This window comes from Populus trichocarpa, chromosome 10 (genome assembly GCF_000002775.5).
Source record: "Populus trichocarpa isolate Nisqually-1 chromosome 10, P.trichocarpa_v4.1, whole genome shotgun sequence".
NCBI classification, from domain to species: Eukaryota; Viridiplantae; Streptophyta; class Magnoliopsida; order Malpighiales; family Salicaceae; genus Populus; species Populus trichocarpa.
In genome coordinates, this window is record NC_037294.2 from 19,136,564 (window position 1) to 19,148,874 (window position 12,311).

The window sequence follows — 12,311 nt, forward strand, 5'->3', positions numbered from 1 at the left end:
AAGAGCTAGTATTGAAAAAGAGATTCACCAGCCATTGAACTTAACTTACGTTCATTATCCTGCTGTTTTGGTCTTATAGTTAATTACAGTTTTGGTGTCTGTATCTAAATTTTGGTCGCAGTTTTTAGCATTCTTTCCGAGTTCTGATATTTCAATCCTTTTATATTCAAGTGTGTTATGGATAATTTAGAGCTAAATTGTTACTCCAGTAGCTATTGTTTTTTGTTTAGAAATACATGAAAATAATATATTTTACATTAATATATCTAAACAATTTAAAAACATAATTTTTTTAAAATAAATAAATTTTTTTTAATACTTTTAAAACTCAATAACAAATAAACTCTCAACTGATACTAAAACGATGCACCCACACATTCACACACTAGTTAAGCCTGAGACCAAGCCCGTTTCTCTTTGGGAAAAAATGAAGAAGAAGAATGTCACCGCTTGATATGGAGTTTTAAGCGTCTATTTTTTTAATTTTTTTTTATTTTAAAAGTGCTTTTAAAAATAATTATTTTTTAAAAAAATTATTTATTTATTTCAAAATAATATTTTTTTGGTATTTTCATATAATTTTAATGTGTTGATATCAAATATAATTTTAAAAAATAAAAATATATTATTTTGATGTATTTCTAAGTAAAAAAATATTTCAAAAAATAATCGCTGTCAAACTCTCAAATATCTAAAAACAAATAAAAAATAAGAGAATAAAATCCATCAAACCATTTTCAATACCATTTTTTTGGTAACTAAAACAGGTATTTATAAAAAAAATCAATGATTTCAATTCCAGAGAAAAAATGTAATTTTCCTATCAGAATTTCTATTTTTTATTTATATATTTCTTTTACAAAATATTGATTTTTTATTAGCAGTTGGTTATTTCAAAACACGCTTAAAGAAATTAAAATAAATATCCTTATAAACTAAAGATCTAAATCAACTGGGAAAAATGTATTTACTTGGAAAAAAATAAATATTTTAATTATTAATCTATTTCTTTTGATTTTGGAAGGAGCATTTTTGTATGAAAATTGTTTTTCAAGTAAAAATTTATCATACTTGCATAACAATTTCAGACCAAGAAACAAGAAATAATATTTCAATTATTTTCACTAGACAGCATCAAAGAAATAAAGGAATAATTAAATCAAATAAACAATATAAAAATCGACAATAAATAAAAAATAAAATATATTTTTATTCTTGTTGAATATCATGTGCAGTTTTTTTTATAAATAATGTATATTAGTTTCATACATAGCTGTAAAAAAAAATATAACCATAAAAATCTTAGATATTATTTAAAAAGCATGATATGATAAAATAGTTTTTCAAGTATTTACTTGTTTATTTAAATGGAATTTTATTTTAATATTTTTTTAAAATAAAAAAAATGAAGGGGGGCTTTTGAGATATAACCTAAGCACATATGGGTTTTCATTTGGGCTTTTGAGCCCATGTCAAAGATTTTTTTAAGAAATATATCGAGGATGCATTTTTTCAATTAGATTTTGACAATAATAAGTAGTTTTAATGGTAAAAAAAATTAGAATCTATTTTTTTTTACCTTCAAATTTTTAACCCAAAACATAAAAAATAATCATATAAACCTCTAAAATCCTATCTATAACCATAAAATTCATTATAACAAGTCTAGAAACTAAAAATATGTTAAATAAAAAACCTTTTTTGAGTCACAATCTACAATCTTTGGTATTATTGAATATAAAAATCACTTTCGTTTAGTTTTTCTCTTGAAGACTCGTAAACATTAAAATTGAAGTTATTGACATATAATTTTTTATCTTTTTTTTTAGCAACTTCCTCTCTTTTTTTTAAGCTTTCAAGGATTTAAATGCAATAAAGATAGAGTTATTGACTGAAACACAAAAGCGTAAAACAATACAAATAAAATAAATATGTAAGTATAAACTTTAGGGATCCATATGAAGTTTTCCACGTAAAAAAAAATTTGTTTTTTTTTGTTAATTTTAATTCATGTCTTTTTTTAAAAAAAATTTCCATAAATTTAAATTCTATTTCATAAAATTAATTGTTAATTCAACTTTTAAAAAAATTCTCACAGTATCCTGTATAAAAGTATCTCCAACCGGAGAGCTAAATAAATAGCTAAATTCTAAAAAACATCATTTTAACTTTTGTTTCTTCTTCTATCAATTCCAACGGCGCAGGTAAATGAATAGTTAAAATAACTATTCAACCTGTGCAAAGCTATTTCTACATGTTTATGTAGAAATGACAAAATAAAATTACTGTTGCCAACGATTATTTTTATAGCAGTTGGTCAATAATTTTTTTTTTCCTTTAAAAGCAAATGGAAAGAAACTTTTAAATTTTAAAATCTTGTATTGTGCCTCACCCTTCTTTCAAATTTTGAAAAACAATAATTAATTATTCTCCGGATAATTAATAATATCGGTTGTATTAATTAGATGAAATTAAAAATATTCATATAAATAAATTTTAAATTGAATTTTAAATTATATCTTTTAAATTTCATATTACTTCATTAATTTTATATTACTTTTATAAATTATTCATATTAATTATATAATTAATAACATCATAATTATATTATATATAAAATATCTAAATTAATTATATAATTATATTAAAATTAATTTAACATGAAATATGTTAAAATATAATTAAATTTTCTAAATAGTTTTTTATTATTAAAATACACATAATAAAAACTATATTTATACTATCTAAAAAGTTATTTTATCAATTTTGCTTTTTAATTTAGTATTTTGAAACGCTCCAAGTGAGGGCCGTGAGACGATGCCGAAAGAAGCAAATCCCAAGATATAAAACAACGTCAGCATAGCTTACGAATATGAAAAAAAAAAAAAAACGGCACCGTTTCTGTTTTATAAACAAAGCCGTTCACAATAAACTGTGCATAAGAACATAGTTATTGACAGCAAGACAGTATATTTTTTTAGAATTTTATTATTACAGTGTAATTGTAATTGCAATGTATAATGATTTTGAGAGTAGAAAAAGGAAAAAAGAAAGACGGTTTAAAAAAAGACGAGGCTGCACGAGGAGGGAAGAAACGAAAGGATAGAGGAGGGAAGAAACGAAAGGATAGATTTACCCTGCACCAGAAAAGGGCGAACAAGCCGCAGATCTCTCTTTCAGTGTGCAAAAAAGCAGCCAAGCCGTTCGTATTAAACAAGGGAAAAATCTCGTGGCACAAGGCACAGGGCAAAGGTACCATCAAATACTACGCACCAACCCGGTAATACTTGAACGTGGCGGCCTTTCCCTGACCTCCTTTATATAAGAGCCGAAACAATCAACCCCAGCACGGCACCAACGTTTTTTTCTATCATTTTAGGCGACTCTGTTGTATTCTATGTGCTCGAATCCCTCCATCTACCCATCTCCATCTCCATCTCCCTTTCGACTCTCGATAAATCGCCACCAGTGAAGCACCTACCATTCTCCACTCTACTCCCTCTCTCTTCGCCTCATAAATATCTCCATCTGAGTTGACGCGCTCCGTGTTCCAGTTCCCTTTCAAAATGAACGGCACGGATCCTTCTCGTGGTTTTTTCAAAGACGTTAAGCGTCTCATTATCAAGGTTTTTTCCCTTCCCTTTTCTTATAGCTCTAATCTCCGTATGAACTTTGCTATTGTGTTAATAAAGCCTAATTGTTATTGTCATTAAGTAGATTTGTTTTTGGTTAAGATATGCTGCTCACTTTGATTTTATTTCTTTGATTAGATGTCATGCAGCATTTTGTTTTTATTTGTAAAGACTGAAAATTCGAATCTCAGTTGATGTTTCTTTTATTACTTTTAACTGAACAGAATTAAATGAAAAATCCAAATGAGGGTTGTTTGATATGATTAGTGATCGTGTTTCACATCATTTTCTGATTTTGGGATTTGGTTAATGAAGGTTGGGACTGCTGTCGTTACTCGAACTGATGGAAGATTAGCCCTTGGGAGATTAGGGGCACTTTGTGAGCAGGTAATGATTGTTTGATTTTTGCTTAATCATAGTATTTCTTGCTTATTTTTTGGAAGATTAAAACGATGAGTTTTGCATACAGATCAAAGATCTGAACTCTCTCGGATACGAAGTTATTGTGGTGACATCTGGTGCTGTTGGACTCGGTCGCCAAAGGCTTAAATATCGAAGATTAGTTAACAGCAGGTTAAGTATTTTGTGGGTTTTTTTTTTTGAGCACGGAGAATAATTGGTTTTGGTCATGGCTGGAATTGCTGCAAGTGATCACGTGAGAAACTATTTGTGCATTTAGTTATTTGATAATTGCGGATGATGTTCTTTTGGACTCTGTGATGTGATGGCTGCCAATATTTTGGGTGGAAAATGAGAAGTTATGCCATGTACTTAACTGTAATGCAAAAGCTGATTTTACATTAAAAGTTATTTTCTGTCTTCGATCGTCTTCTTTTAGTGTTTTGCTACTATCACTACTAATATTATTATCATTGATTAAATCCAGTTGAAGTGGCATATATATATATATATATATATATATATATTAATGTTTCATGTGTACTGCAGCTTCGCCGATCTCCAAAAACCGCAAGTTGATTTTGATGGCAAGGCTTGTGCGGCTGTTGGACAAAACAACCTCATGGCTTTATATGATACATTGTTTAGTCAGGTGCTTAAGATAATATCTGTGTTTATTATTTTTGCACCTGGATTAAATCTCAATCTGTTTCTCGATTTCCTGAGCATCTATGGTTTGCCTATATCTTTTTCAGGGATACATATGAATAAATCATAACCTTTTTAAACATGCATGTGTTTTTCCCCATTTCACTTTTGGGCTTATTTTGAAATAAAATGTTGGTACTTTTTTGTTTGGTTCAGCTGGATGTCACATCAGCACAGCTTCTTGTGACTGATAGTGATTTCAGGGATAAAGGTTTTAGAAAGCAACTAGACCAGACAGTGAAATCACTATTAGCTCTGAGGGTTATTCCTATATTTAATGAGAATGATGCAGTCAGTACTCGGAGAGCTCCGTATGAGGTATGTGAGATTGAGTTTATCTCCACTCATTTTACAGTTCTGATAGTGGGCAATCACTGCAGGATTCTTCTGGAATATTTTGGGATAATGACAGTTTAGCAGCTTTGCTGGCTCTGGAGCTAAAGGCTGACCTCCTTGTTCTGTTGAGTGACGTAGAGGGTCTTTATAGTGGTCCTCCAAGTGACCCACAGTCGAAGCTGATCCATACATACATCAAGGAAATACATCAGAGTGAAATTACTTTCGGAGACAAGTCTAGGGTGGGTCGAGGGGGCATGACAGCCAAAGTAAAAGCTGCTGTCAATGCAGCTTATGCTGGCATCCCTGTCGTTATAACCAGGTAAACTTTCAATTCATTGCTACATTCTCATAGCTCATAACTATTATTACATAAAAATTGGTTCACCTGGACAATAATAACTGATTAAAAGCACGTGGCATCATTTCACAGTTAATAATATGTCCTGCTGTAAGCATAAAACAAAGTTTTAGCATAAAAAAAAATTCCACTTGTACAAGAATTTCCTGCCTGACATTTTCTTAAGCTGTTTTAAGCTGTTATGGACTTGCTGCTTATTTTTGTTTTTATCATCTAGGGCGTGTGGGGCAATAGACAATTAACCCTCTTTTATTTGCTTCCTTCTTTTAAGAATGAAAGACAAAGAATGTTTTACTTGGAGAGTTGCTAGAATTCTGAATCCAAAATTTGAGCTTTCTACACGTGTGGTACTGGTTCAAACTAGTTTTCTTTTTCCCTTGTGAAATGATCTCTTATTCTCTTTTGAAGTGGATATGCTCCTGAAAACATAATGAAAGTCCTTCAAGGAGAGCGTGTTGGCACTCTCTTTCATCAAGATGCACATTTGTGGGTCCCGGTTAAAGAAGTGAGTGGCCGTGAGATGGCAGTTGCCGCAAGGGAAAGTTCCAGAAGGCTACAGGTAAGATGACATTTGATATTCAGCTGCTACTGTTTAAAATGCTTATGCTATTATACATGTTTTTTATTCACAAATTGAAGTACTCTTCGCTTATGCTCTTAATAGCACACAGGTATGCCTTCTGTTTTAGCAGCATAATAACTTGGTAGAAACTTGTTCCACAGGCTTTGTCTTCGCAAGATAGGAAAAAGATTTTGTTGGGCGTAGCTGATGCCCTAGAAGCCAATGAAAAGCTGATCAAGATTGAAAATGAAGCTGATGTTGCTGCTGCACAACAGGCTGGATTGGAGAAGTCTTTGATATCTCGGTTGGCTCTAAAGCCTGGGAAGGTAAGACAGTTATGGATTGTTTATTTATTTATGTTTTTCTTGCTACCACTTCCTAACATCTGGTTTCTTTCCAGTTTTATTTTCCATTTAGCAAAATGATGTGGGTTGGTATGTCCTTTGTTTTATTTAATGGTCCCCTTTCTATTTCTTGTTTCTGAATAAAGTATATAAACCTTGACAGATTGAGAGTCTTGCGAACTCTATTCGGGTGCTTGCAAACATGGAAGACCCAATTGGTCGTGTTTTGAAGAGAACTGAGGTAAGGAAAGAGTGTTTCACACATGTTTTATCATTTCTGCTACCTGATTTTAATTTTAACGACTTCCATTCATTTGGTATGCCAGTGGCATAGACAGAATAATTTAATGTTTTTGCTATAGATATTAATACACAATGCATGCAACTAAATGAGACCAGCTCAACCATTGAATAAGAACTTATGAGATGTGAAACTCACAATCATGAATTAAAGTATTTTAATTAAAAATGTATTTATTGTTCGATATATAAAGATTATCTTGAATTTCATGGTTTGTGATGTTTCTATTTCTTTCATGTATTCAGCTAGCCGATGGACTCCTCTTAGAGAAAACCTCATCTCCTTTAGGCGTTCTCCTGATTGTTTTCGAGTCTCGACCAGATGCACTAGTGCAGGTATTCATTTCAGTATATTCTTGTTTTATTGCTTGTTGTAATCCTTTTTACATTTCTTGAGTAGATAGCTTCGTTGGCAATCAGAAGTGGGAATGGACTCCTCTTAAAAGGAGGAAAGGAGGCCAAGAGGTCGAATGCAATTTTGCACAAGGTTTGGTTCTTTAAATACAGATATTTATGGAGAATACTGGATTGTAATAGTATTTTACATGTTAGATTATCAATGGGATTATGTCTGAAGTTTTCTTGTCCCTCGTTAATCATATAGGTAATCACTACAGCCATTCCAGACACTGTTGGTGGAAGACTTATTGGGCTAGTGACTTCAAGAGATGAAATTCCTGATCTGCTTAAGGTGGATAGATCTTCTTAAAAGATGTCTGACTAGAAAAACTGTAGAGTTTAAGAATGTTCTAAAAAAAACAGAAGTTATAACTCAGCATTTTTTTTGCACCAGCTTGATGATGTTATCGATCTTGTGATCCCAAGAGGCAGCAATAAACTAGTTTCTCAAATCAAGTCATCCACTAAAATTCCTGTTCTTGGACATGCTGGTGAGACAGATACTTGGATCACATTTAGTAAAGCGCTTACTCTATTCTCATAATATTTCTTGTTTTGTTATCAAAGCTGTTCCTTTTGCTACTCAGATGGAATTTGTCATGTGTACATGGATAAGTCTGCTAACATGGAAATGGCAAAGCGTGTTGTCTTAGATGCCAAAATAGATTATCCAGCAGCTTGCAATGCGATGGTACTTGTGCATTCATCTGTATTTTTTTATTCTTTATTAGTTTCCATTGCAACTTTATTTATGACGTTCTCCATGGATATTATATTGAGCCTCATTTGCACATCTTTTTTGGTGGTTCATAACATAGCAAGTTTGGTGCCTTTCTTTTCTATATCCAGGAAACACTTCTTGTGCACCAGGATTTGGTGCAGACCGCTGGGCTTAATGAGCTTATTGTTGATCTTCGCACTGAAGGTAGGAATTCCATGATAGATGTTGATGTTAGAATTGTATCATGGTTCTGTTAGAATTTTCTCATGAGTTATATGATAGCATACTGTTTTACAATAGCTAATTGATGACTTGTAGCGAAAGTTCATGGTCGTTAAATTGATATCGAAGTTGGCTAATTTGAAATTCTGCCTGGTCAGATAAAACAGTTGAACAAATGTTGGTAACTGTTTTAATTTATATTCAAAGTTTTTAGAAATTTACAATGTAGCAAAAATATTAGACCAGTTTTTATTGTGTGGATTTGAAGCTTAACTTTTGTTTCAGTTTTCTGAGATGATAGCATAACCAAGACTTTGAAATGTTTCCCTAAAATGGACTACATCGGCTTGTTTTAAGCTATATTCCCTGTTTCTATTATTCACTCCTTTGATTCCATCCATTTTACTCAAACATTGTTCTTCAAGAATGCATCTGGTCTTGAAAACTTGAATGCAACTGAAGACATACTCAGAACCCATTTCCCTTTGAGAATGAATAGTTGGCACAGCATACTAATTGAAGGATCCGAGGATTGGTGCTTCTTTTTCAGGTGTTACTTTATTTGGTGGACAGAGGGCATGCAAGGAGCTGAACCTTCCAGAGGCACATTCTTTACATCACGAGTACAATTCTATGGCTTGCACTGTTGAAATTGTTGATGATGTGCATGCTGCCATCAATCATATACATCAACATGGAAGGTATGTCAATGATCTTTTTTCCAACCATAATGATTTTGGCATTTCCTATCATGCATAAACACGCAGACATGTATAGTTTGTGTATTTGCTATATATTTTCCTTCTTCTTGTTGACAGCGCGCATACTGATTGTATCATAGCAGAAGATCAGGATGTTGCTGAAGTCTTTCTATGTCAAGTTGACAGGCAAGGATTATTTACAGATTATATTTTTTTCTCCTACTCCTTCGCCTCGCTGAGCTCCAAAAACATTTAACTTGAGACTCTCTTCCTAGTTTTTTCTAGATGATTCAATTTTCTCGCATGTATGCAAATGCATTAAAGATAGCATCCAGCTAAGTGATGTTTCTTGTTCCTTACATTTGCAGTGCTGCTGTTTTTCACAATGCAAGCACAAGATTTTGTGATGGGGCTCGATTTGGATTAGGTGCAGAGGTAAATGTCATCTCTCAATTATTATGAGCATCATTTGAGATATTCATGCTTCTCATAGTTGATTCTTATTGGCTGAATAGGTCGGAATAAGCACAAGCAGGATTCATGCTCGAGGCCCTGTAGGTGTTGAAGGATTGTTAACAACTAAATGGTAAGGATCTGCTTATGATCATCGTCTGTCGTTTGACCTGAAAAAGTTTAGGCCCCTTCCTCATCTCTTGGGTTTTTGCTGATAATACATACATACATATATATATGCCTAAACTTGGCCCTTGATAAATTATTTTCCATTTAGATGAGCATCACAAGGTTGTTCTATTTTGTTTAGAATAGGTGCCTGTATTTGGTAGCCATTATCTGCCTGGCATGCTCCCTGATCCTTCTCTAGCCAGAGGGAATTACTAGAAAAATAGATATAGATAGGACTGGCTCTCTAAGGAACTGGTTGCTCGTAACTATTTTATCAGGTTCTGGTTTATTTTTATGAATAAAATGGTGGCAAGTTTCAAAATTTTCTGTTTGAAGCGTTGGCATTCCTACTGTGCTTATGCAGGATTCTTAGAGGCAGTGGACAAGTGGTGAATGGTGATAAAGGGGTGATTTACACTCATAAGGATATGACCTTGCAATCAGTCGATTAGCAAGGTAGCTTTCTCACTTGAAGATGATGGTGATAGTGGACAGCACGCCTTTTGCTTTTGAGTTGCTTTTCATATTTATGCAGCCGAGTCTGTATGTTAGGCAGTTATCAGATCCACCTCAATTTTTTTCTTGGCCTGATGACCATTAGCAATTCCAGCTGGGTGTCAACATTGCTGATGCCTTTTGTACCGTAGATATTTTTTATAATCTAGCAGCCGTTTATTTATGAATGCTAAGCGAGTTCGGAATCCGTATCATTTTTACCCGCGCTATAGCATTCACCAATCGCATCCATGGATCAGTTTCTTGCTTGGAGCTATGAAATAATTCTACTTTTTGGTGCTGTGCTGACACTGATTGAAATTTTGATGCCTTGCTTTTTGAGACATGGGCCGAAAAGATGAATATTATAACTCATCTCACGAAAGGGTGATTGTGAACCTTAACAAGCCCTGGTAGAGTTGCTGAAGTGAGAGCATCTTTCCCGTCGCCCTCTCTCTCCTGGAAAGGTCAATCAAGGTGTAAGGGCGTTCAATGCTTCTCGAAGACAACAAAGATCGCAATCTTTTCCAGCAAAAGTCTCTTGTTTCTCGGTATAATTTATATCATCTCTATTCCCTCAATTTTTCTAATCCATTCTAGTTTTACGAGTTTGCCTATCAATTCTATTATCCATGAGGTTCCAACATTTTACTAGTACATTGATGAGGCAGCCCTTTTAATTTCTGAATGATCTGAAGAGGAAGCTTGAGCAACCCCGGAACATTTGACATTACACGGCAATTTACCTCAAAACTCAGCACTGACTCATTTAGAAGTTAATCTAAATGGAAAACCATCTGTTTATCATTTTCAGTATGCAATAAACTACATCAAATCAATCCAGACCATACTTGCAAATAGCGGCATGCTAGTAAGCACTTATAATAGCATTTCAATCAACTCTTTGACGGAGTCGTGCACCTAAAAGATATAATATATGCGAGCCTAAAAGATACCTGGCATGATCTCTCTACTGAGATGGTAGGATAAGGTTTTTTCAATAAGCTTCTTAAGGATTTCCACTGGCATAACAACTATCAATTGTCTTTGTTCCATCAGCATTTAGTTTTAATTTGTTACCCTCGCTACATCGTGGACCGTGCATTTTTTTTCTAAGTAAAACAAAAACTAGGATAAGAAAATTTGAGACCTCAGCCATTTGTTCAATTAGTAATTTAAATAATATGGATAAAAAATACAATAATAAAAATAATAATGAAAAAAAGTTCAAAAAAAAAAAGCCCCGAGTCTATTTGGATTAGCTCACAAATCCTATGTTGAATGGTGAAATTGTAAAAAAATACTTTTAAAAAAACAAAAAAAACCCTATTAAATCGAGTGAACTCGCAAATCCCGCGATCATAGATATAAGATTAAGATAATCTTATAAAAAGAAAATCAGAAAAAAAAAGTTTGAATAATGAAATTAAAAAAACGACAAAAAAAAACACAAAAGTGAACATATGTTAACTTTTAAAACCGAGGGATGACCTCATAGAAGGCGAACTATAAAAAAATAACAAAGCAAAACAAAAAAATAATAAGAAGATAAGAAAACATCAGCTTAAAAAAATAAAAGAATAAAACAGAAGCAAACCCTCTAAACCTGAAATAATTTCTAAAACTCGCAACCCCATAAATCATGAAAACTGGTTCAATCAAAAAGCTTACTTTCTAACTAATTTAATTTTGAATGATGAAATAAAAAAATATATTAATAAAAAAACTTGCAAAAGCAAAAAAAATGGCAACAAAAAGAACGTAGATAAAATGTGATAGAAAAAAACGAAAGGAGGATTTAATTGTAAGAAAAAATAATCCCAGATAAAAATATAGCAATTAAAAGAATAAGAATTAATTTTGATAGACTAAAAAATCATAATTGGTGAAATTAAAAAATATTTATAATTTTATAGATAATTCTAAATTTAAAAAAATAGTAATTAAAAGGAAATGGATTAAATGTGTAGGAAAAATAAATTGCAACGGCTAGTCTGAATTTTTTAAGGAAATGACAAGAAATTCAAGGTGGAGAAACAAAGTTAAAAAATAAAAAAGTTATTAGTGCCAAGCCTGAGGAGTATTTGAGGCTCACACCACCCCTATCATGTCAGGGATGCTGAGAACTTTTAAACATTGTCGTGTAAGACAATGTTTAGTGGTCGAACAACCTCACACATGCCACTTGAACGCTGTAGGGGTTGTCCACACTGTGACACATGTATTTTTTTAATAATATTTAACAAATATAAATTATAACAATGTCCCTGAATAACCTTAAATTTTTTTTTAAAAAAAACTAATATAAAATAACAACAAAATCCTTGAGGCATAGTTATGTTAGTTTTGTCTTTAAGAACATTGAAGTAATTAAACTATTCTAAAAAATGCATAAAAATACAGGGCATTATATTATTTTATTTTAAGATTAAATTAATAATTTTACTGTTAAAAAAAACAAAATAATTAATCTAACCTTATATAATTTGTAAAAAATAATCGTGTCA

General features: G+C 32.2%; 1 protein-coding gene across 1 annotated transcript; it reads left to right on the forward strand.

The window, feature by feature from the left end:
- The first annotated feature begins 3,098 nt into the window (after positions 1-3,098).
- On the forward strand, positions 3,099-9,992 carry LOC7490371 (delta-1-pyrroline-5-carboxylate synthase). The gene is made up of 20 exons (XM_002315166.4): positions 3,099-3,626; positions 3,948-4,019; positions 4,102-4,205; positions 4,581-4,683; positions 4,896-5,057; positions 5,120-5,397; positions 5,845-5,995; positions 6,160-6,324; positions 6,506-6,583; positions 6,889-6,978; positions 7,043-7,129; positions 7,247-7,333; positions 7,436-7,532; positions 7,629-7,732; positions 7,891-7,966; positions 8,535-8,685; positions 8,803-8,871; positions 9,054-9,120; positions 9,201-9,271; positions 9,674-9,992. Exons 1-20 carry the CDS (start codon positions 3,567-3,569, stop codon positions 9,759-9,761), a joined length of 2,160 nt encoding a protein of 719 aa, XP_002315202.1. The 5' UTR covers positions 3,099-3,566; the 3' UTR covers positions 9,762-9,992.
- The last annotated feature ends 2,319 nt before the right edge of the window (positions 9,993-12,311 follow it).